Genomic DNA, 26,226 nt, shown 5'->3' on the forward strand with positions numbered 1-26,226 from the left:
GACCAAGGAGGCCAGGGTTTGAACCATGGACCTCCCATGTGGTAGACAGATGCCCCATCCACTGGGCCAAGTCTGCATCCCCCTAGAGACTTACAGATCTACTTCTATGGTGTTCACATGGGAAATTCACTATGGAAAGTGCTCCAGGTTTAACCACATCGTGCTACTGCATCAAGCACCTAAATGAATGCCAAATAGAGGCTATTTCTACTTTTCTGAAGGAAATTCATGATTATTACACATTTCATTCTATCATAATCATGGAACACTAACTGTGCCATATTATACTTGTGGAAAACCAAATCCATGAGGATGATTCAACCCCTTCTGCACAGTAAGAAAGGATGGGGAAAAATCCTCAATGTCTTCATTCCAGCTTAGGGCAGAGTTAAACATCTCTTGTTTCCCCAGAGTTCATAAGGAACTTGACTCTGCTTTCTACAAGTTTTGCTGCAAGACTTAGGCTCTGCCCATTGAGATATCCTGATTTTTCTTGGTCTAGATGAGAGTATCCTGTTACTAGACTGAGGGTTGGAATCAACAAACTTTCAAATGGAAAAAACTTGGTTGGTGCTTCACAGGTGATAGGATCTGTGGCCATTCATGGTCTTGGGGACAAGGTCTATGTCACAGGCCACAGTCGTGGGATTAACCTTCAGACACCTCTGGGTGAGAAGAGATTGGGTCCTAGAGCCTGGGACTCATGTAAACAACATCCCCCAAGTTAGAGTCAAGATGGCCAACCTCCTTCCCTAGCTATATATTGTCCAGGGATATTGTTCCTAGAGGAATATGAGCAGCAATATTTCTGGGGAGACAAGGTGCCCCACCTTAGAGAGGAGCTCCTGCTGACAAGGGCTGTACATGAGAGGGACTGGTCGCTCAGAGTTGGTCTTGGGCACTTCCTACTCCTCATTCAGGGCTGCCCTGTGAGCTGCACACACCACTCGCCCACAGGGTGAGGCAGGAGCAGTGCAGATGCCTGACTCAACTGATGCCTGAGTTTAACATTTATTCCTAGAGACTATTTTCAAATCAACATGGGTCTACAGAGCTTATGTGCAAAGACATCTCTCAGCCTAGACAGAAATGGTGAGCACAAAGAATGAGAGGCCTTCTGAGAGTCCGGGGGAACTTAATTCTCTTTAAGATGGAGTACTCACGGACTTCATCCACAGCTAAATCAAATTTATAGTCATCAAACAGGAAGCCACTGCTGCGGCGAGGCCCAAGGGAATCAGGCAGGTCATGAAGACTCGAGGGAGTCAGGTAACATTCCTCCACTGAGTCCTGAAGCACTTCATTCTTTTTTTCTGCCTCTTCTGTTTGACTCTTGAGCCTGGTAGAGTTGACAAGACAGACTTGAAACCCAGAAGATTACACAGCACAGAACCAGCTGGTCCTGACAGTAGGCATAAGAGAGAGGTCACAGAAGGCAGAGGATAGAGCCATTCAACATGGAAGAAAAAAGTCCACCTATGATGAGCGCAAATTTTGGTACTTTAAGGTCAGGAAGGTGTGAGAATTGGTGATGAGTACACTGTACACTGGCCAGACTGTCTGATGGAGGGGGCTCAGCTCCCTCTGTATGGTACATAGTCATGACACGGAGAACACAGGGAGAACTTGGAGAGGGACTTCAATTTTCCTTGTTTTATGTACAGAGGCCTAAGCAATACTTGCCCCTAAGGCACTGTAGTTTTTTTCAGATCAATGCCTCCTATGTCTCTTTATCCAAGGGTTTTCACATAGACAGTACATTTTCTTTAGTTACATTCTTTTCTATAAAAAACCTGCCAAAATCTAAGTCAAATTGTGCTGCAGGTAGAGATACATCGCATCGTGCTTTTACCCACCCAGGAGAAAAGTGGTGGTTTCTGTGAGTACAGACAATCTCTGAGGCAATTTACACTAGTTCACCTCAGGTCTGAATGACTATACAGTACCATAAAGAGAAGAGAAGGCTTATTTGAGAGAATAATATCATCATTGGTTAAGGGAATGAAATCTGTTCAACAAGCACTGGAATCTGGGACTACTCTAGACTTCTTTGCCTGTTCATTCTGGGAGACTGTCCATGATTTTCCTGCTAATTACCCTCCCCTGATCATTCACTGTTACCTGGCAGCCAACAGTAGTTCTTCTTCACCCTCCACAGCCTCAGGATTTTCTGCAAACAAATGACAATAGCCTGGTCATACAGGGAATAGTTTGAATTTCCCTTATTACAAGCACAGTATCCTAACTGATGATGAAAACTGAATTATTTTTGGATGAGTTCAAGATACGCTAAGAGCATTTCACTGAAAGATACCATATTTTGTATTTCAAGAAAATCAACTCAGTTGGTTTTGTAATCCATCAGGGAAAATACTCCCAATCTGGATCATTGTCATGGTATGTTCTACCTCAAATAGGAAAAATGTTAAAGTTGCTTCTTTTCATCAATGCTTTGAACTTTACCAGCTATCTTCCATCCTCCCATAGAGCTGGTTGCCAGACACAGTAGCTCCATGACCCATCAGGGCTCTAACAAAACCCCACTCCTATCTTTAATGTATCAAAAAACAATCCTGACTCACCTCTACACATTTAGGCATTCATGGAGACGTACAAATTTGTTTCTATGCTTTTAATACAGGAAATTTATTATGGTAATAATTTCATATACCCCCCCCCCCCCCATACTACCACGTCAAGTACATACGCTCACCCAAAACACAGGGTCTTTATACTTTTTGAAGTGAATTCATAAATATTACATTTTTGCTGATACCACAACTGTGAAACACACATTCAGATCCATATTGCAGGTGTGGAAATCCAAATTCATGAGTGAAAATCAATCCTTGTTGCACACTCAGAAAGGATGGGGAAGTTTGGTATCTACTCCAGAGTTCCTTCAATCTCACAAACTACCTCTTTTCACAACCTTACTTTGGTCAATTAAACCTCTTTGAGTGCTTCTTACTTCCCCAAGAGCCATGTTCTATCTAATAGTGAAGGAGACATAAGGAATACTGTGACCTCCAAACTAGTGATTTATTTTCTGTGTTCCTGCACAGGCAATCCTGATTGCTTTGTGGTCATTAATGACCCCTGTGAATGCAGACAGCAGATACAGTTGTCATTTCCAGAGGTGGGGAGATGTGGCTCTCTTGACCGTGACAATCAGAGCAGTTCTGTGTCCTCAGGGCCTGTGGCCAACTTACCTGACTGGAGCTCATGGTAGAGGCACTCTGCCAGCTTGCCTCCTTGATCCAGTTTCTCTCTAAAGCTCAGCCACTGGGAGCTGTCAGGTTCGTTGTTGGTGAGTAGGTCTCTGAAGAGCTGATGGAGCTTGTAAGAGACATCTCTCCCTACTTGCAGTTTCTGCCTCATCTGGATCAGCTCTTGCAGTTGATCATGAATTGGGGAAATGTGTTTCCTACAATGGGACATGAGAGAAAGTTTAAGAATGCAAAGAGGTGAATAATTGTTTTGTTTGTTCATTTGTTTGTTGTTTTTTAGACAGTATCAGGGATCAAGCGAGGCACCTCACACTTGGAAAGCAGACGCTCAACCACTTGAGCTACATTCATTCCTCTGAATGACTGGTTTTAATGATTTAAAAGACTCCTTTGAGAATATCCCAAAACTTTTCCATAAAAATTCTGTCTCTTGTTTGCTGAAATGCATGTTGCAAAGAGAATGAAAAGTTTAAAAAAGCAAAACACTAAAAAATGGCCTCCTCCTTATGAGAGACATCTCCTAAAAGATTCTGTGAAAACCCTCCACCCCCACCCTCCACTTTATTCTTCTGAAAACAAAACCAGGTGGTTTCTGACTCCGCTTCATAAAGATGCCCCTTCATGTCCTCTCTCCTCAGTGCAAGCCCATTTCATGACTTGATCAAGAGTGTATCATGTACAGAGAGGACAGAGAGCCAGACAGACCTGTGGGAGAGGTATGGCTGGTGTGAACTGGAGAGTTGAAAAGACAAAAGGAAGGGTCAAGAAAACATTGTTTTCAATGAAAAGACAAACCATGATCAGTCAGAAGTAGGATGAAAGGAAGCTCTGAGTAAAAAATGCAGTCCATAATTTACCTTAGGGCTGTTTAATTTTTTAATAAATATCTGGCCAGTCTGTACTTGGCTTATACATTTCTGCCCTTGCCCTTGCTCTCTTTCTCTCAGCTGAGCTGCCCCATGGCAGAGCTTTATCCACCTTCCCTCCTTACCTGAGCCTCACAGCAGGTCCAGGCTTCTCTGCCAGCTCCTCCTCCTCAAACTGCAGCTTCTCCCCCAGCACGGATTCCAGGATGTCTTTATATTGTCCAGGCTCTGAGAAAAGAGACATGACTGCCTCAGTGGAAGCTGGACATGCTGCCTTCAAGGGAGGAGGTAGGGTCCATCCCTTAGTCAAAAATAACCCAAGGGCAAGGCTCAAAGCTGGGGTTTCCATTTCTTTATTATGCAATCTCCAGCGACATGGCATGATTCCTCTCCATTTTAGAAATGAGAAGTGAAAATCTAGCCCATTGACACTTAAAGTAACTGGAAAAGGCTGATTCAACTGCAATGAATCAAGCCAAATTCAAGTTTCCTCAGGTCTCATGGTGAATCCTGAGCCCCTTTATCAAGGCTCATCACCTCTTAGGTAAAGCAAGAAGCAGAGAGCTAAAGGAGAGTATTGTGGCAGACTGGGATGGCCCCCAAAGATGACTGGTTTTGTTCTACTGCAAGTTTCAAGAATTTCATATATTACACAGATAATATATATTATCTAGAAACTATTATATTGACTATAAGGCTCAAGACCCATAGGTGCCGAGAACATATGGGGCCAAACACTACTTCATTTGCTTTAAATTACAAATAGAAGAAATAATAATGAAGTATTATACACCATGCCTGGCTCTGCTGTGAGATCTTTAAAACATTTAACTAATCTCTTTGTTTAAAAGATTTAGTGAGGTAGGTACTATTGTAGAACCATTTTAATAGGTGGGGAACTGAGGGTCACAGAAGATAAACAACTTGAATCTGAACCCAGGAACTCTGGCCCAGGCTCCATGCTCTTCTTCACTGCACTGTAACCTTCACGCACAGTTCATGGGAGATATGTTTCTTCTTCAACTGCATTTTTCCCCCAACATTTATATTATGATTATGAAAAAAGGACAGCAGTAAAACTCAGTTTATCCATTCCTCAAAGTGTTCCACTTAGTAACATACTTTAACTATTACTTTCCTGATTTTCAGGCATTTTCAATAAAGCAAATCCCCTCTATTGGTTTATACAAAAATAACTATAGGAAAATGAAGCCAATTCAGGTTCAGAGTTGACAAGATGCCATTGATTCATTCTGTTGTGCATGTCCCCTTGTTCTCATTATCCCTTCAGACCAACGGGTTTCCAAATGTGAAGGATGACTTTGGGGAGGGAAGTGGCTTTCCCCGACACCGTGACCTGGGCTTTCCTGGGCTTGGTGTCTCCTCCACTTAGCCTAGCTCTCAGCTTGCCCATGTGTCCTAGCTCAGATGCTGAAGGCCCACCCAGAGCTCCTGGCTGCTCTGAGGCATGAAGGCTCACCAGCTCAGGGAGAGGCAGGCAGGCAGTACCAGATACTCTGATTCTCCCAGATTCACACTCAACCACACCACAGAATGGAAATTGGCTTCCTTGGACTTAAGTGGAAGGAGACACTGCCTTCAGAACAGAACTTCCTTCTCACCAGGCAGAGATGCACAAGAAGTTCAGTGAGGAGCAGTCTCCTCTTTAAACTCCTTCAAGGCAAGCATGGTGTCTTAATGTGACATTTCCACAGGGTAACAAGAATGGTGTTTTGCCAATGGGGCCTCCGTAGAAGGATCAGTTGATAGAAGATCATTAGTCCTAGAATATCTAGACCAACAGTGATGTCCTATCACCAGTATCTGATCCAACAGAGCTTTCTAGAGATATTGTGCCTATTACTAAGAAAAACAACAGTTTTGTGCCTACTCTGAGAACTCATAAAGTGAGATCTGAATTCTTGTTCTTTTACTCTCACTGCTAACTTGGATAATTAGTTTTACTTCTCTGTGCCTCAGACTTTCCACTCTCTGCAAATGGAGAGAAAAATACATATTATTTCAACATAAAGATTGTGGCCTGGATGAAGTTCTTTTTGAGGTAGGGGAGAGAAGAACAAAACCTGGAGGGTTTTTACTTTATCACAGGGAAGACAGAAAGTCCATCATCACCCTGGGAGTCGGACCCTATAGGACTTACTGTATTTCTGTAGCTGGTTGGCCAGGGAGTATGCAGTCGCTTGCGATATAAGGAATTTCTCTGTGAGGTCTCTGAAATCCTGTTTGCTTTTGGCCAGCTGGGAGCATAACTCCTGGTTGATTTCCTGGATGCTCATTTCTGTCCTGGGAGCACAGGAAGTGCAGAGAGAGACTGCCATGCTGAAGCAGGTGACACAAGAGTGGAGGCCAGGACTGGGGAGAAAGTCAAGCACATGATGGATTAAAAACAAGTGAAATCAAGTGTTGAATCAGGAAGGAGAGATGAGGATACTGTAATTCTTAACTTACTGTTAGGAAAACTTTGATCAATTCTCTACAGGTCTTGAAGGTCCTTAACACACAAAACAAGTTCAAGATGCCAGAGCACAGAGCCTTAGGCACTGCCTGGGGTTCAGCCTCCAACAGGAGAGCTGGAGGGAAGGTCCAGCACTCCAGGTAACTGCCTGCAGGCTCAATAACAGAATAAGAAGGTGGGGGTGTTGTGGAATGTTGGGAACCTCTACCTTCCAGTTGCCTAGAGCACCTGATACTGGAGGCCAACTGGTCCCCTCTGAAGGTCTCCACCCAGTGGGTAACCCCTTCAGCAGTCCCTCTCAGTTTATGTATGGCCTTGTGCTGATATGACCCAGCTAACACTTGCCAAAAAATCTAGGCATTTCTCATTATTCATTCTTTTAAAGACATAAGAATATCAATCACTCCCCAAATCCTTATTTTCTTTAGGCCTTCCCTGAAGTCATGCCACCTCCTTTTAAAATTCAAACAGATTGTAAGGCTTATCTTTGGCAAAAATGGAAAACTCTCAGACTAACATTGCTCTTCTCTGGGCCTTCTCTATTTTACCTATCTTCTTAAAAGTATAGAAAAAATAGCAATAAATTATATAAAAAGTGAATGAATAAAAACTTCTAAAAATGCTTACTTTACCTTCTTTTTCTGGGAAACTCAGCTGACTTTTCATTATACTCACCTACATACTGTCAGCCTACTACCTAACCCTAAGCTCATTCTTTCTGAGTGTGATCTTTGCTTTTTCACGTCAGTGAACATTACATTTTTTACTCTTCAATTCTGTATTTTATTCAGGCCCCACAAGAATTGTTTCCAAGGTGTTCAAGTGATTAAAATAGTCTATCTTTCCTTAAATACTTGTCAGCCTGATGCTATTTGTTTGTTTTTAGTACATCCAGATATTGAATAGAACAGGACTCAAGAATAGGTGTAAGGACTATTTCGTGGTAGGATGTCTGAGTTGGACTAAACCTAGAACATGGTAAGATCAAGTCATAGCTCTGGGGTGGTTGGTGATCCCCAGGGAATGTGAACTATGGGGCTCAGTGTCAGAGAAGGTTAAGGTGAGGTAGGCAGGCAGAGGATAGCGATCCCCTGGATCACTCTTCAGTTGATCTTTCTCTCCACACTTTCTAGTCATCCCCTTCCACCTGGGTTTTGTAAGCCTGGCTCACAGATCAATCCCCTGGGGTATCCTTTCTTCATTTGAGATGCTGGATTTGCCTGAGATGAAGGTGACATGGGTGTGACCATGAGCCTTTGAGCAGTCATGAAAAAGGAAAAAAGCAGTCAGGAATAGGAGGACTGGATCAACTACTTCCCCTACTTTCTTTTTAAATAGGAGGTACCAGGCATTGATCCCAGAACCTCATACATGGGATGAAAGCACAGAACAACTGAGTTATATCTGCTCCCCAATAGGAGTTGTTTGTTGGTTTGTTTGCTTTTTAGGAGGTGCTGGGAATTGAACCCAGAATCTCTATGGGAAGCAAGTGCTCAACACTTGAGCTATATCCTCTCCCCTGCATCCACCCCTGCCTAATAATATAAATTTTTGTCGTTTCCAGTTTTTGGCAATGATAAATAAAACTGCAAGAAACATCAAGGAAAAAATTGTTGTGTAAGGTATATTGTGTGAACACTGAAACTTGAGCAACTGGTCTTATCACTGGTATATGTTTAAATTTTTAACAATTTTATCTTTTCAAGTGCTTATACCATTTTTCTTGATCACAAGTGGATGAGACTTTCTGTTGCTTTAAAACCTCCTTTACATGGTAATTTCAGTCATTCAGTTTGTTATACTAAGGGATATGAGATGGTGTTTCTCTTTAGAGTTCATTTATTTCCATGATGACTAATGCATTGAGCATTTATTCAAGTGCCTTTGGCCCTTTACATATATTCTTTGCAAGGATCAGTTCAAGTCTTTTAACCAATTATTTTATTGTATTGATTATCTTGTCAGGCTTCATGATATATTCTACAAATTGTTTCTTGGAAATAAATATATATATTTTTTCTATTTGGTGTCTTATTTTCTCATAATGGTGTTATTTTTTGACATAAACATTTGTGTGTGTGCATGTCTGTGTGTGATAATTTATGGAAAAATTCATTGCCTAATGTAATGATGAAAAAGTTTCCTATATTTTCTTTTGAGAACTGTGATAGTTGTAGTTTTTCCACCTGCTCTAATCCAGGTTTAGGGAATTTGGCATATGTGGTGAGAAAAGGGCTGATATTTTTAATACAACATTTAGCTTTCCTACCCTCATTTCCTGTAAAGAGTTAACATTTTCATTGAATAGCATTGGTCCTTTCAGTGAAAAGCAATTGACCGTGTTTGTCTGTCTATGCCTGGACCTCTCTGTTCCATTTTTCTGTATGCTACAGTTTTTGTTTTTGACAACAACGCATTATCTTGGTTTCTCTAGTTTTATGAAAATTCTGATATTTGATAGTGATTCCTTTTACCATGGAAAGACTTCAATATTCTTAAATGCTTTTTTGCATTTATTGAAATGATCATGTGTTTTTTCTCCTTTATCCCACTAACGTGAAAAATTGTATCATTGATAACTTTAAACATATAAAAGCATATAAGCTGTATTTCAGGTTTTATACTTTTTGTGCATTAAAACTATTCTATTGGTTATATAGGAGTATACTTGACATACAATAAAGTACTCAAAGTTGAGGTCAAAAAATTAAGAAATTTTGACACATATTTATATGCATGCATCATCAAGAGTGTGGGTACATCTATACCCCAAAAAGTTTCTTCATATTCCTTAGAAACCTCCTCATACCTTTTCCATACTGCAAAAAATCACTCTGATAATAGATTCATATTCATTTTAAAAAGTTTTCTATAAATGCAGTCATTCATTATACACAGTCTTTTGTTGGGGATTTCTTTCAGTCATAATCATGTGATTCATCCATGTTTTTGTTGGTTTCCTCTTTTATTATCATTGAGAGGTATCCATGAATAGGTACATAAGAAATTGTTTTCTTCATTCAAATGTTGGTGGATCTGGGGGTGATTTTGTGAATTAAATAGAAACAGCTAAAATCCATTTTGCATGGATATATGCTTTTGTTTCACTGGGTAGAATAGCTTTATCACATAATAGATGTATATTTAACTTTAAAGATGGTCAAACTGTTTACTGATGTGTTTATACAATTTTACTTTCCCATTAGCAGGGTAGGAGTTCAAGTTCATTTATATCCTTGTCAGTACTTGGTGTGATCAGTTTTCCAGTTTGAGATATTTGTAACAGTGGGTATTAGTACCTCATGGAAGTTTAAATTTGCATTTACTTAATGATGAATGGTGTTGAGTATCTTCTTTTGTTGTTGAGTATCTTCCTTTCAAAGTATATCTATATATATTTTTACCTTTTATTAATTTTCTGAAAAAGAAACCAGGTTTAACATTTGAACGTTACTTCACCATAAAAAGGTCTGATTTTCAAAGAGAATGTTTTTCTCTGTTGTTAAATGTACATGAATGAATAATGGAGATCTTAAAAATAATAGTTCTAATGGTACAAGCAATTATTTTTTAATGCATTTTTTAAATTAGAGAGGTGAGAACTTACAAAAAAATTCATGCATAATGTGCAGATTCTCATGCATCAACCTTTCACCAACACCTTGCATTTTTGTGGCGCATTTATTACTTATTATGGAAGAACATCAAAATATTACTACTAAGCATGGGCTAAATCTTACATTTGGTATATTTTTCAAAATACCTCCCTAATAGTAACCTTGTATTAGTATTGTACATTTTATAGTACATGAGAAAATGCTGTCATATTTCTATAATCTTTTGTCTATTTAAAAATTGTTTTTTTGTGTGTGTGTCCTTCTTATTGAATTTTGAGAGCTCTTTATATGTTCTAGTTAGAAGCCCTTTATCAGTAGTTCCTTCTGGAGACCTCAGCAGACAACATTCTCAAACTGAGCCAACATGGTGCCAAGGTGTAGCTGACATCCAGGAGGCTGAAATCTGGCTGATGAGGGCTGAAATCTGGCTGATGTTCAGAGTCCTGGAAGGAGACATATCATCCAACTGTTGGAAATAACCAGGAGGACCAGGAAAAGCACTGAGGTGAGGCCCCAGGCAGCAGTGATCAGTTCCTCCTATCAACTCTCCTTCAAACATTTCTCCTGCCTTACTGTTTCCTAGAACAAGAGCGTCCTGGGTTGGTTAAGTTCATAGGTGACTTGGCTAGTTATGTGTCCAAAGGTTTGCCCAAACAAGCACTGGCCTGATGGTCACTGGGAGGGTACTTTGCAGATTTTAATCTTTAGTTAGAACTGTGCTTTGTTGTTGATTACCTCTACAATCCACAAAGGAGATTGCCTTCAGCAAGGAGAAGAGTCACTCCCAACCCATTGAAGGCCTTAAAGGGAGAACTGATGATTTCAGCAGTTAGGAAAGAACCATTTCTATCTCTACTCCAGCCAGCCAGCTTCTGGGGAATTCATTGAAACTTACAATGATTCAATATGTGTTCATCAATTGTAGCAAATGTAACACACTAAATGAAAGATGTTAATGTGTAAAAGTGTGGGAGGGGGTGGGGTGGGATATATGGAAATCCCCGATATTTCTGATGTTACATTTATGTAATCTAAAGCTTCTTAAAAAATTTAAATACAAAAAGTAAAAAAGAAACTTACATTGTCATTCCTACTTCTGCCCTATGTCATGGAATTGGGACTTGCCAGTACCCACGGTCACATGAACCAATTTCTATAACAGACCTCTTAATATCTGTATACATCCTGTCAGTTCTGTTTATCTGCTGAGCCCTGACTGATATGGCCCATGAATTGGGATAATATTACACCCATCTCTGTATCCATGGGTCCAGGTACAGAACCAAGCACTGAGGAACCCCATGGTAAAGTTCTTCACATACTGAAAAGGGAAGTAACTGCAAACCTCAAATGATCTCACCTACACTCCTGTTCCAAGCATCCTCTCAGGGATGCTCTACATTCTCCAAAGGGGAGCAAACCTGCAGTCCACATCCCTTTACAATCTGCATTCTATGACCAGTCACCCAGGAAAGCTCAGGTGAAAATGGGACTGTTTCAAGTATTCGACTCAATACACCTCTCCATAGGAACAGGTGTCTTTGGCCACCTACACCTCTTCTCAGCTGCCACAATACCTAATATAGGGGTCAACCATAATTTGTTGAAACTTTTTCCTCTCACTGCTTTAAGATCATATAGGAAGTCTTAATGACATATGCCTCCCAGAGTTTAACACAGTGAAAGGAAAACCAAGCATCAGAAATTATTGATATAGGGTGTACAAAGTCCATTTCAACTGTTAGCACAATAGACTATTATTATATCACTGCTTTAGATGCAAGGACTCCCTTACCTGGCCTCTGCAGAACTCAGACTCAAGACTGTTGAAAACAAGCCTGGGGCCATCTCCAAAACTATCCCAAGCATTATTTACTCCAGCAAAGGTCACACCTATTTAGATGGTATCCACTGTGAGGGCAGCCCTAAGGTAAAGGCTCTGAGTCAGGGACAGGCCTAGTGGTCACATCCACCTCCTCTTGAAATTGGTGTTTCCCAGCAGTATAAACCAGCCCTCAGCATGTCCTCCGCATTTCTGTAACCAGGTAAGCAAGTTCTCAGCTGAATAAAGGGACTTTTCCAGTGCTCATGGGGCAGATAGGGCTGTTCTTGACAGGTGTGTTGATATCATGGGCAGTCTTCAATTTCCCCATAACTTTGAGAACCCAGTCTGGAGACTGTCCTTTTTCCCATCCCCTATGTTTACCATTTGCTCATGTCTTTGGGACACTATTACCTGGTCCTTCAATGGAGTATTCTCATCCTCCAAACCTGCTGACTTTCTTTCTTCCATCTGATTCCTCAGCTCTGTGTTAGCAGGTCTTGAGCTCAGGTCAGGTTCCTGTAAGAAATATACATAGCAGACACCAAGTCAGGTCTCGGGGACACTGTAAGCACATATCTCAATCCCTCACAGACTTGGAAAAAAAAGTGCACAGGAATCAATCATGAGAAAGAAAACAGAAACCTGAACTTACTGATGAGGAAAATGAGGCCAAGAATAAACAAGGGAATTTTTGCAATGCCCACATTCGTGGATGACAGCAGAGCCCCCATCCCTAGACTTGACTTCAAGTTTCTCTGTCCAGAGCACATGAACAAATACTCCAGGCCTATGGACCTGAATATCAGGCAATTTGGAACAAATATGGGTATTTCCACAGTAGAAACAGAAATGTCAGAAGAGCCTTTGCTGGGACAAATCTTTATCAGAGCTCTGTTTTCCTACATTTATACTCAGTGTTCACACCCTGGCTGATAGCAGGGAATCAATGAGCACAGAAGTATTCAATAATGCCCACCACAACTAAGTTGAAAAGGTATTTATTATTTGGTTACATGGAACATGTCTTCCTTTTGTGCCAGAACATAGTCTTCCCAAGAGCAGGGAGCCTGTTTGATTTATACACTGATACATAAAACAATCAGTAAATATTTTGAAATTAATGAACATAAGTCACTAGGATTAACCAACTTTCACCAATGCCCTCAATTTCCAAACATAGTTCTAACAGATCCTATCTTGGTCAGAGTTGAAGCAATAAAACAGCAGCCTTTAGGAAAGGAGAGCAAGATAGAAATATCACTTTCACAAAGCAACAAGGATATTTTAGTGGACATTTTCCTTACCATGTTTGAGTGTTTTTCTTTTCATGTATAAAATAGATATGACAGCATTAAGGACTAGGGCACTGGGTGATTAGTTAAATACTAGGCAGCAGAGAGGTATCCTGATTCCTGAGTAATAGCTGCAAAGATAAAGAACAATGACATTGTTGTCACTGGGGTGCTTGTTTAAAAATCTCTGGGGATATAGCCCAAGAAAGAACAATTCAGACAAACTCCCAAAGAGGTTTCCTTCAAAGTAAATGCCCCACCATGAAGCAAACAGCCAGGGGTAGAGACTCCAAAAGGCCCAATGTCAAAGACACTACTCAGGTGGAGCAGTGCTAGGCCCTTGACCACAGTGGCCATCCAATGGGAAATGTTCCCTTTCCAGGGGAGGGTAGCCAACATGCAGTGGGAATCAGGTGAAGCCTGCAACCCCAGTCTAGGCCATTACCTTTCCATTGTCTTTCATCTTCTTGCCTCTGCTCTGATTGTTGGGGATCTAGGCGCTCATAGGGACACTTCAGCAGCAGAATGCTTGATATTTTCTTCTCTTGATGGAGAAGGAGAGGTGAGAGTTTGGTTCTGGGTGACTTTTGTCCTACACTTTTTCATAATCCACCCAGTGTTGCTGAAAGAAGTAATGAATGATAGAAGTCAGATCAATACAGATGATCCCAGTAGACTGTGAGATTACAAGCCCCTATTAGGAAGCAGTCACATCCAAGACATCATTGGCAGATTTGTTGGTGCTGGAAAGACACACTGACAAATAGTAAGGAAGATTGGGGTATGGGAATGGGAAATGAAATGAAGATTCAGAAGAGTGGGAAGAAAGAGATAATTACCTGAATACAAATGGGAAGGCATGAGTCACAGGCAGAGCCCATGTCACAGAGCATTATTTCCAGGCTGTTGGGGATTGAATCATGTCCCCACAAAAGGCATGTTTGGCTCCCATCCCTGGGTCCTGTGGCTGTGAACCCATTTGTAAGTAGGGTCTTTGAAGATGTCATAAATTGTTGTGCCCAAAGTGACTAGGATGGGCCTTAAGCCCATATGGATGAAGGATTCACAAGCAGAGGAAATTGGACACAAAGGAGAACGTACAAGAAGCACCCAGAAGCTTGAATCAATGGAATCTGGATGAGAAAGGAGAAGGTGCCACCATGTGCACAGTCGTGATGGAAAAGCCAAGGGCCCCAATGATTGTCAGTCAGGAAGAAGACACTGATCCTGAAGGAAGCTAAGAATTCTCACCTCTGAACCAGTCAGCCAATAAATTCCCATTGTTTAAATCAATCCCTGGTATGGTATTTGATTTAGCATCCTAGAAACAAGAAGAGCTTTTGGTAGTAGAATGTGGAGTGAGGCTACACAAAATACCTAAAATGTGGAAACAACTTTGGAAATGGATAATGGGTAGAAGCTAGAGGAATGATAAGGTGCTTCACAGAAGAAACCTAGATTGCTTTGAAGAATATGTTAGAAAAGTGGACATTAGGTGGCTGCTGGGGGTAGGGAGTGGGAGGAAGAGATGTGATGTGGGGGCATTTTCAGGACTTGGAGTTGTCCTGGGTGGTGCTACAGGGACAGTTACCAGACATTGTATGTCCTCCCATGGCCCACTGGGTGGACTGTAGGAGAGTGTGGGCTATGATGTGGACCATTGACCATGAGGTGCAGGGGTGCTCACAGATGAATTCTCCAAATGCAATGAATGTCTCATGGTGATTGAGGAGGTTGTTGTTATGGGGGGAGGAGTGAGGTGAGGGGGCTGGGGGGTATATGGGGGCCTCATATTTTTTGAATGTAACATTAAAAAATAAACAAAGACCAAAAAAAAAAAAAAAAAGAATGCACTTTGGGGAAAAAAAAAAGCTACTTTTGGTGAAGCCTTAGAAGAAAATGTGGAATGTGTTCTGGGAAACTGTAGAAAAGGAAATCCTTATTTTAAAGAGGCCAAGAACTTGGAAAACTTGTGTGAGATGAAAGGGAGAACTTGAAAGTGATAACCTGGGTATTTAGCTGAGGATTCTAAGCTAAGTGTAGAAGAAGCAGCCTGGTTTCTCTGCAGCTTAGAGTGAAATGAAAGAGGAAAAGGACAAACTGAGGATTGAAATGTTGAGCATAAAAAAAACAGCAATTGGACAATCAGCAAGATGGCAGCAGAGTAAGGAACTCCTACAGTCAGCTCCTGCTGCAAGGCAGTTAGTAAACACCCAGCGCTCTCTAGAGCTAGCCGAAGTACCCGTTGGGGTCTCTGGGAGACCAGAAGAGTATCCTGCGATGTCCTTGGGGGAGTGGAAGGAGGAGACTGCCCCTCTGCAGAGAAGACTCATAAAGTGGAGGCTCCAAACCATGGAGGCCAGTGCCTATCCTCCACTGGAGGCACAAACCACCTTGGGAGCTGTTCGGTGGCTGAAACTGAAAGCTCCACTTTCCCAAAACAGGGGAGGAAGAGATGGTTGGGCACCAGTTTCAGCTATGATGAGGAAATTCAGTGGGCTGCAGTATGCTCCTGAGAACAGCTAAATTTTGAGCCTGTCCAGGTTAGGGCGAGGCCAGGAGCTGCCATCTTAACTCCATACCTGGCATGTGGGGAAGTGGAGAGGACTGAAAATCCCAGTGCAGGTGGGGACTAGCTTCTTCCCACTCAGATCATATTGCAGCTCTAGCCTAGGCCCAGTGCCACCTCCAGTAGGGAGGAAGCTGTGGAGACCTGCACCAACCTCTCTGGGAAATTACTGGCCAAGCCACAAAGGCCTGTGATCATCCTATTCTGGCAGCATGAGCCACCCCAGGAGCTGTTCTTTGATGGGAATTGGAAGTTGCATTTCCTAGAAACAGGGGAGGAGGAGATGGTTGGCTGCCGATTTTGGCTACCGATTGGGAGACTTGGCCGATTAAGAGATAATCCTGGGAATAGCTATGGTGAGAATCAGCCCAAGTCAGAAAAAGACAGTAGCTGCCATTCTGACTCCGCCCCCAGCCTGAGGGGAGGCCTGGCTGACTAAAACTCCCAGTGATGGCAGGAATCAGTTTCTTTCACACAGATCAGCCTGCAGCCCACCTAGTCTTCAGCCCCACCTCTGGCAGGGAGGAGGCTGAGGAGTCCTGCCCCAGCCTATACAGGTAACTGCAAGGAACTTTTGCTGGCATAGTCTGAAAATCAGAAGTCTACCATAGCAACTGCCGTCATCTTGGGCCCACACTGCACAGATTGCTGCCCATACCTGCAGCTCCATCCCTGTCCCAGGCAGGGGAGAAAGGGATGTGAAGCTTCATAAGTCTTTCTGGGCAACTACACTGTAGGCCTGCATGGGGGTTATTCCACATAGCTATGACTCTGTCCATACCCTGGCAAAGGAGAAAGTTGGAAGAAGGTTCATTGGTCCCTGGTGCAATGAGGGAAACTTGAGCCTCCACAGCTTACAACACTAAGTACATGCTTGGCTCCTACTGCAAAACCCACAAGGGAGAAATGATAGGAAGCCCTAAACTAAAGAGAAAACCTACACCCAGAAAAAACAATCTAGTATGCCAGATGCAAAGACACCAACCAAAATTTACAATTCACACCAAGAAACAGGAGGCTATGGCCCACTTCAAAGAACAAGGTAAGCCTCCAGATGACAAAAAGGAGTTAAGACAACTAATTATAGATGTTCAAACAAATCTCCATAATAATTTCAATGACACGGCTAAAGAGATTAAGGATATTAAGAAGACATTGGATGAGCACAAAGAAGAATTTGAAAGCATACATAAAAAATAGCAGAACTTATGGGAATGAAAGGTGCAATCAATGAAATTAAAAAAAAAAAAATTGGAGGCAGCAGACTTGGCCAAGTGGTTAGGGTGTCTGTCTACCACATGGGAGCTCCACAGTTGAAACCCCAGGCCTCCTTGATCCATGTGGAACTGGCCCATGTGCAGTGCTGATTCACACAAGGAGTGCTGAGCCACACAGCATTGTCCCCCACGTAGGGGAGACCCACGTGCAAGGAGTGTGCCCCGTAAGGAGAGCCACCCAGCACGAAAGAAAGTGCAGCCTGCCCAAGAATGGTGCTGCACACACGGAAATCTGACACAAGAGGACACAACAAAAAGAATCACAGATTCCCGTGCCATTGACAATGAAGAAGATGCAGCAAGTAGACACAGAGAACAGACAACAGGGGGGAGGGGAAATAAATAAATAAATAAATATATCTTTTTTAAAAAATTAAAAAAAAACATTGGAATCACTAATCACAATAGTTCCATAGTAGAATATCAGTAAGTCCACTCTAATCTATACTCTATACAACCTGTGGACCCTGGGATTGTTATGTCCACTCCACCTCTATATCAAGAGGGGGCTTAGATTCCACATGGATGATGGATGCAATTCTCCTGCTTGCAGTTGTAGGCACTCTTGACTCCCTGTTAGCTGGCCAGGGTAAAGTGACTTAAAAAGACCAAATCATAGCCTAAAAACTTTTCTGGGTATGAAATCTCACTAGGATTCTGGAAAGAGTTGCCACTTTTTAAAATGAGTAATTGTTCAGTACTACTAGAGTCACCTATTCTTAGACTGACAGGACAGATGGAAATTGGGACTGACTGTCCCAGGCAACTCAGGAGCTATGACCACTCTATCTGTTCTATAAGGCCATTGTTTTCCCTCAAGGAATTCTTCCTGCTCATGGTCTCTTTTTTCCTCAAAGGACACAAGAAGCAGGCTTTTTGAGGACCATCTGCAGAAGTACCACCACCTGCCATTCCAGCTGGCTCCTCAAATCTCCAGCCTTTCTACTACTCCCCTTCAGGGTCAAGAAAGTCTTCAAGGCAGAGTAGCCTATTTTGCATTTCTGGGGGAAGTATAATGCTGCTTTTTCTCTCTCACTCACTTGGGAGAACAAAAATTTGAACAATTTAATTTTTTTTAAAGTTTCTGTAATTTTTTTTAGATTTTTTATTTTTTTAATTTATTTCTCCCCCCCCACCCCACCCCTCCATTGTCTGCTCTCTGTGTCCATTCATTGTGTGTTTTTCTGTGACCACTTTCCATCCTTATCAGTGGCACCGGTAATCTGTGTTTCTTTTTGTTGCATCATCTTGTTGTGTCAGCTCTCCGTGTGTGTGGCGCTATTCTTGGGCAGGCTGCACTTTTCTTTTGCACTGGGCAGCTATCCTTACGGGCGCACTCCTTGCGCATAGGGCTCCCCTACACGGGGGACACCCATGCATGGCATGGCACTCCTTGTGCGCATCAACACTGCGCATGGGCCAGCTCCACACAAGTCAAGGAGGCCCGGGGTTTGAACCGAGGACCTCCCATGTGGTAGGTGGATGCCCTATCCATTGGGCCAAGTCTGCTTCCCAAACAATTTTAATTTTTCTCAACAACACCAGGGTCAAAAATTTAAGTGAGAAAAGCAGGTAAAAGTGCTTTTACTATCAAACTGATAATACTTCATTGAAACAGATAGGAATTCATGATTTATAAAAGTATTTATATATACACATCCATTTACATTTACAAATCAAGAATGGTTCATTCCTTTTAATGATTCTGAGAATTGAAGAAGGAAGGATTACATCCTCATACCTACAATGAAAACCTACAACTATTTGCAAGACAATTGAGTTCTTAAAGGCAAGAAAGCCGATTTGATGCACCTACTTAATATGCCTACTCTTCATATTATTTTACATCAAATATTTTCTGATGTTGAACTTCCTATTTTAGCCTCACAGCTTTAGTAAGAGGAAAACAGTGTGATATAGATTTTTCTCTTTGGAACTTACTTTAAAAAACAAAGAAGGAAAATTGAAACAAGTTATTAAATCACTTTATCAGCTTATTTGAAATATGTTGTAAAATTAGTACTGCCAGCACTACAGTCTTTTGTTTCCCTCCTACTTCCAATCATTTGATAGAGAAAAGTTACAATGCTGATTTTTTTTATTTGGAAAACTCATCCCGATTCATGTGATTACATAGAAATATCAGGACTTACCTTCTGTCAACAGACTACTTAAAAACAACATGCTTTTCTTCTAATCATAATATTTTAACAAAATTGTTGATGCAAATGACCAGTGAGAGGGCAGCTTAAACAGTCTAAAATGTGTTAAGACTCTGAAACTATTACACTACAGAAATCTCTCCAATGTATCATCCTGACTCATTACTGTTTTCTAAGTTATTGGGATGCTTTACACGAGCTCCATATTCTTAAATGCTGTTCTTACAGCACAAGTGGCTGTGTACCAATTAGTCCTACCAAAAGGAGAAGAAAAGCTAAGATTTAAACCTAAAAGAAATGAGAGGAAATGCTGTATGTGCTAGCATATCACAGATGTTAGTCTCTGAAAAAGAAAGCTACTTTCACTCACCCTAACTCTAGGACAGATTGTACAAGGCAAAATGAAAGATGACCATTAAGTAGGTGGTTTACTAATGTTTCTTCCTAACTTCATAGGAAGTGGGTCACACTTACCTGTATGAGATTGCCTGTAGACCTGGGGCTTTAGCTGAAGAGGCAACTTGTGTTTTTCAGGGATGTCAAATGTGAAGGCTCTTTGATTATTTCATAAATAAAAACACCTTGAAAGCAGAAATCAATGTCTTATCCTAACAATGGGAACTATGAATTTCTAATACTAGTGCAAGGACATAAAAAACATTAAAATATTGTTCTTACTGAGGCCTACAATACAAGGAAAGTGACACAGTAGATGAGCCCTCAAAGAAAAGAGCAATTTTAAGGGTAATCTGATCTCTCCTCCTTTCCAGAATCTGAGGACTCCGAATCCAACTGGAAGGCAGAAGCAAAGGGAACCAAGATCAATTTTCCTGCACTGTTTTGAATCTGTAAGCCAAATTTCTCATGGTCTAGATATTAAAATAAGAGGGAACATATGTATATCTGCCATGGAGATGACTTATGCATAAACTGTGCAAATAGAAGGTATTAAAGAACCTTCAAGGGAAACTACTTCTGGCTAGGATCTGATATCCTATACTCTTGTTAAAGACTTTCATAATACTTAATAGATATCTTGTTATATAATGAGGGGAGCAGGTGTAGATTAGTGGTTGAGTGCCTGCTTCCCATATACAAGGTCCTGGGTTCAATCCTTGGTAATTCCTAAAAAAAAAAAAAAAAAACAAAAAATTTATTTTTCCTAAGAAATAAAAGAGATTAAAAATATTGTTGTTGTCCACTACTAAATAAAGAAAAGTGGATATGTGTGGGAAGCATAAGAGTATACTCTGGTAAAGTAAAAGACTGATATTTTAGAAGAGCTCAATAATGCTTTTTTTCAAAAAGTTAGTACTTGGCTAAACAGCTAAAAAGAGAACATCAGAAAACTGTTGATTCATACGAAGCACTAACTATCACTGGATTTCAATAATAAAGTTTGAACCTGCAATAGAAAAAGAGTCTAGGGGAAATATTTATCATAAGGATTTCTATCTCATACATTAAATAAATGCTTTTGGAGGTCCTTTTCAACTCTATAGTTCTGTAGACTTTATCTATAGACTTTATCTATCTATCTAATGATCTCTTTCAACCATTACTCTACATATTTGCTATCATTCAAAAAGTAAATGTGAGAAAAAACAAATCAAATCTATCAACATGGATTTTCTCATTTTAATTTCTATGTTTCCAATTTAGCATGGCCTGAGTGAAGATTTAATTCATTCACTTTCTTTTCTTTCAAGCTTTCTTATTCAAGCACAAAGTTCTATAAAGCATGATAATTTATCTAAAATTATTATAATGTAGAAAAATGCCTGTCAGAGGTAGAATAATCAAGTAAGAGAAAGGGTCTCTGCTCCTCAAGAGAGAATAGAATCATATCATGATAAATATGATTATATGAATGTGTCCAATCACAGCATCATTTACGTGTGGGCCACAAAAAAAAAAAAATCATCAGAACTGTGTTCTCTGATCGGATGCCAAGTTATCACACACAATAGTTAGACCAGCAAGTCCTCTAAAGCTAGCACTGCATCAAGCCTCATTCCAGCTATTAAGACTAGAAAGTTAGTAGCAGATTTTAGTCACAATTATGGTATCAAACTCAAATTCTTATTCTTTGCCACTAAGTTCACTTAATTTTCTAGCATGATTCCTAAGGACCAACATCAAAGGCAAGTGACTATAGTAAAGTCAGTCTGTCTTGTCAGGGACCAAATCATGATCAGAATTCAAATACTTTTTTTCTGATTCTTATACTTTTTCTATAGCAGATTGTGTTTATCACCCATCCAGCAACATTAATATTATGTTTCTAACCTTTAATAACATTCAAGATAAGGGATAATCTTACTCTTATTAGAGGTTGATAGAAACAGGAGTGGTAATTAACACAAAATATGTAGTCACTATGAGCCCATACACCCAAGAGTCACCCACAGTTGACTCTTAACAGAGCCTTAGAAAGCTCCCTTGGGCTATTAGTAAAATTTAGACCATGTTGTAATGACTCAACAGACTAGTGCTTGAAGGTGTCACATTTCTACAGTTCAATTATCCTCCTCCTAACATGTGAAAAGCTAAAAATATATCTTTGTGCAGAAAAGACTCTCTAGGATTGGAAGGCTAAGAAAAATGGATGGTTCTACTTATATGTCCTAACTCTCTCTTTAAATGATTCCTCCTTCCCCCCAAAGTCCAATAAGGCTCCCATGGCATAAACATTAAGAAGAAAGCTTGGGTTACTTAATCAGAAGATTACAGAGCAAATATTTTCTTCCCTGTCCACTATAATTTGACTTAATCTCTATGTGTTACAGGGACAACTAAGGTTATAAAGATCTGGCTTGAATTTAGAATGCTCTCAAGGAGCAGGAATTGGTTGAATGACAAAAATAATACATACATATGCATTCGCGACATGATATGGAACAAATGAAATGGATTGTGAAAGTAAAGGAGGTATAAACTTTATTGGCCCATCCATAGAAGGGATGAGGGGGAGAGTTCCAGGGAAAATGGTGTCAACTAGGTAGGTACTGCTCAGAGCTGTCACAGAAAATGGCAAAGAAGGGGTCAGATCCTATTTGAGTGAGCTGTTTTGGGAATCCTCAAAGGAGGATGCTTCAGGGCATCATTCTGGAGATAGTTAGACAAAGAGATTACGAGCCCAAAAAAACACCATGATTTGCTCACCGCTGTGGCTAGAAACCATGCGCAGATAGGCTCCACCCTCAAGGCGAATAGCCTCCATGGACCCTCTGGCTCTTGTCAGCCAGTTGAGTGGGAGGAAGCATTCCCCCGGAGTAAGTGGGTCTGGGAAAGGGTGGAGAGTTGTTTCCAGTCCATGGCTTTGGACTCCTGAGCCCCCTTTTGGACCTGAGAGAGCATACCAGCTAGCACTGAAGTGGCCCCAGGCAGAGGGGAAGGGGAAATCTGTTCAGGCAGGCTGTCACACTCAGCTGCCCTGGGAGAAAGGAACTTGGTCAGGGAGTGGGTGGAGACAGGCAACTAACTAGCCCAGCTGCTGAAAACTATTAGAAGTCCATTTTGCATAAGGGATACAGGGGCAGAAAAAGCCCCATAAGCTTTCAAAAGCCTGTTTCATCTACAGAGCTGCTGTAGTGCAGTGGGGTCACGCCTGCCTTGCATGTGGAAGATTGCTGGTTTGAGTCCTGATACCTCCTAAGAAAAGGGATCCAGGGAGAGATAATTCATGTAGCTAGCAATTTATGATAAGGAACTTATAGAGTGAAGTACTACTGTTTTGTTTTGTGGAATTTTTATTTTTCTTTCTTTTTCCTTTATTTTATTCATCAAACCTGGATTTATCACCTGCAGAGGGCAAGCTGCAGGTGACTAATAGATCAGAACCAGCAGCCTCAGAAGGTCCCTAAGGACCTAGGAGGGAAGGCTGTTTTCCCTGGGTTGCTTCTTTGTTGCTGATTTCTTTCTTGTTTTCCCTTTCTTTGTTTCCTTTTTTCTTTTACTTATGTTTTCAATCTACTTTATTTCGCTTCTTTCCTTCATCTTTCTGTCTTCTGACTTCTGTTGTTTTTTCCATTACATCACTTCTTGTTTGGTCTTCATTTTTTCTTTTCCTCTCTCCTCTTTTTTTTTCTTTCCTTCTATTCTCTTCTCATCTGTCCTGCCTTTTGTTTCATTCTATTTTTTCCTCTCATTTTTGTTTTTTTTCCTACTCATCTGTCCAGACTTTTAATTCATTCTATTTTTCTCTATTTTTTTCTTCTGCCTGTTTTATTCTAATTTCTTTGTACTTTTTTTGTGATTTTTTTTTCTCATATTACTTAGTTCTTAGCTCTTGCACGGTTCCACTTCTACCTTTTTTGTATTATTATAATTATTATTCTGTTCCTCTTTTTATGTCTTTTCTTTTTTCGAGTCCTAATATTTTTTCAAGGGAACACAGACAGCTGGAGGCAAGAAGGCAGTGGTATGACATAGTTAAGGTGCTGAAAGAAAAATACTTCCTGCCAAGAATTATCTATCCAGCAAACCTGGAGTTCAAAAATGAGGAAGAGGTCGAAGTATTCAGTCAAACAGAAATTAAGAGAGCCTGTCAATAAGAAACCTGTCCTTCAAGAAATTCTAAAGGGACTTCTGCAGGTGGAAAAGAAAAAAATGAGAGAGAGGGTTAGAGGAGAATGTAAGAATAACTAAAAAGATAAAAAGAAAAACAGTATTTTGCATACATATATCTAAAGAAAATATGGCTAGTTTGGGCTATCCATGTGCCACCTAGGCCTGGAATCTCAAAAGAGTGGCCAACACCTACTCTCCATTTCGTTGGTCTCACCTAGGACAACTAACAGGTTGATGATGATGGACAGAGACCATCTCAAAGAACAAAGAGAGTCAGCAACTGCAAACAAGATAGTCCCATCCATCTGTCCCATGGGATCCAAGCCCTCTCTCAATTAGAGGTGGAGTGGGCATCACCATCCCAGAATCCTCAGGATTGGGGAATGGATAATGGACAAGAATAGACTTATTGTTATTCTACTATAGACTTATTGTGATTCTAGCAATGGAAGAACTCATATCATTGATGTGGAGGCAGTAGCCACTGAAGGTTCTGAGGGGAGAAGGAGGGAAAAACAGGTGTAGTATAGGGGCATTTTTGGGAGTTGGGAATTATCCTGAATGACATTGCAATGGCAGATACAGGCCATTATATATCTTGCCATAACTTACAAAATTGTGCAGGAGAGAGTGTAAAATAATATGTAAAGTATAATCCACAGTTAGTGGCAATGTTCCAAAAAATGTACATCAAATGCAACAAATATACCACACTAGTGGAAGATGTTAATGAAGGAAAATGTGGGAAGGGCAGGGAGTGGAGCATATGGGAATCCCTATATTTTTTATGCAACATTTCTGTAATCTAAGTATCTTTAAATTTTTTTTAATTTTATTTTATTTATTCATTTTTAAAAAAATATTACATTCAAAAAATATGAGGTCCCCATTCACCCCACCGCCCCCACTCCACCACTCCCCCCACAGTAACACTCTCCCCCATCATCATGACACATCCATTGCATCTGGTGAGTACATCTCTGGGTATTGTTGCACCCCATGGCCTGTGGTCCACACCATAGCCCACACTCCCCCAATTTCCATCCAGTGGGCCATGGGAGGACATACAATGTCTGGCAATTGTCCCTGCAGCACCACCCAGGACAACTCCAAGTCTGAAAATGCCTCCACATCTCATCTCTTCCTCCCATTCCCTGCACCCAGCAGCCACCATGGTCACTTTTTCCACACCAATGCCACATTTTCTCGATTACTAACCACAATAGTTCATGAATAGAATATTATTAAGTCCACTCTAATCCTTACTGTATTCCTTCTTCCTGTGGACCTTGGATTGGTTGTGTCCATTCCACATCTATGTCAAGAGGGGGCTTAGATTCCACATGGATACTGGCTGTGAACCTCCTGCTTTCAGTTGCAGGACTCTAGACTCCATGGTGTGGTGGTTGGCATTCTTCAACTCCATGTTAGCTGAGTAGGGTAAGTCCAATAAATCAGACTGTAGGAGCTGAAGTCTGTTGAGGCTCAGGGCCTGGCTATCATATTGTCAGTCCAGAGATTGAAACCCCCTAGATATATCTTAAACCCCAGCACCAACTACAATTCCAGTAAAGTAGCATGAAAGTCTTGTGAAAAGAGATCACATCTGAGTCCAGCTCCATCACCCAGAAACACCAGCTCCAAAGAAGGGCCAACTGACATGGCAGTGAACTCCATCTGCCATGACCATAGAACCTGTGGGTCTCATTTGCCCTCAAAAGAACCAATACCTGGGGTTGTATCTACTTTATCTGTCTCTAAGACTCTGCTCAGGTGTGCATAAGGGCAATCCTTCTGACAACCTCCAGACTCTGTTTTAGAGACTCATAGCCATATCAACTCATTTGTCCTTTCCATTTCCCCCTTAATTTTAGGTCAAACAGCATTTTTAACTCCTGTTATTATATGTAGACAGGGATATTCTGCTGGTCCGCATTGAACCTTTAATTCAAGGTCATTTTCTAGTTATGTCATCAGCTGGTACTTGGTAGTGATCCCTCGGTGCCAGGGAGGCTCATTCCCGGGTGTTGTGTCCCACACTGGAGGGAAGGCATTGCATTTACATGCTGAGTTTGGCTTTGAGACTGGCCACATTTGAGTAACAAGGGGGCTGTCAGGAGGGAACTTTTAGGCACAGTGCTGCTCTAGGCCTTGTTCTTATTTCAGGTGTATAGGCTCACAAGCATAGTCATTGGTATCAGAGGGTCACTGTTGGACCCTCATTCCTTCCTGGTCCTTGCCGTTGCACCCGGGGGACTGCTGCTGCTCCCCTAGGGACCACAACAGAGCCCCCACCCAGCCAGGAACCCAGTAACCCCCCAGCTGTTGTTTTTAATTGTT

The 26,226-nt window shown here is 41.1% G+C and overlaps 1 protein-coding gene across 1 annotated transcript in view; it reads right to left on the reverse strand.

Moving 5' to 3' along the window:
* The window catches only part of LOC101436652 (NBPF family member NBPF11-like), a 77,341-nt gene that overhangs the window by 9,804 nt on the left and 41,311 nt on the right, over positions 1-26,226 (reverse strand). The window contains exons 8-12 of the mRNA XM_071207282.1: positions 6,258-6,469; positions 4,222-4,324; positions 3,213-3,427; positions 2,122-2,170; positions 1,164-1,339 (exon numbers count right to left, since the gene is read on the reverse strand). Of these exons, the coding sequence (XP_071063383.1) occupies positions 1,164-1,339; positions 2,122-2,170; positions 3,213-3,427; positions 4,222-4,324; positions 6,258-6,469 (755 nt within the window). The remainder of the gene's footprint in view (positions 1-1,163; positions 1,340-2,121; positions 2,171-3,212; positions 3,428-4,221; positions 4,325-6,257; positions 6,470-26,226) is intronic.

Source organism: Dasypus novemcinctus, chromosome 13 (assembly GCF_030445035.2).
Source record: "Dasypus novemcinctus isolate mDasNov1 chromosome 13, mDasNov1.1.hap2, whole genome shotgun sequence".
In the NCBI taxonomy this organism is placed as follows: Eukaryota; Metazoa; Chordata; class Mammalia; order Cingulata; family Dasypodidae; genus Dasypus; species Dasypus novemcinctus.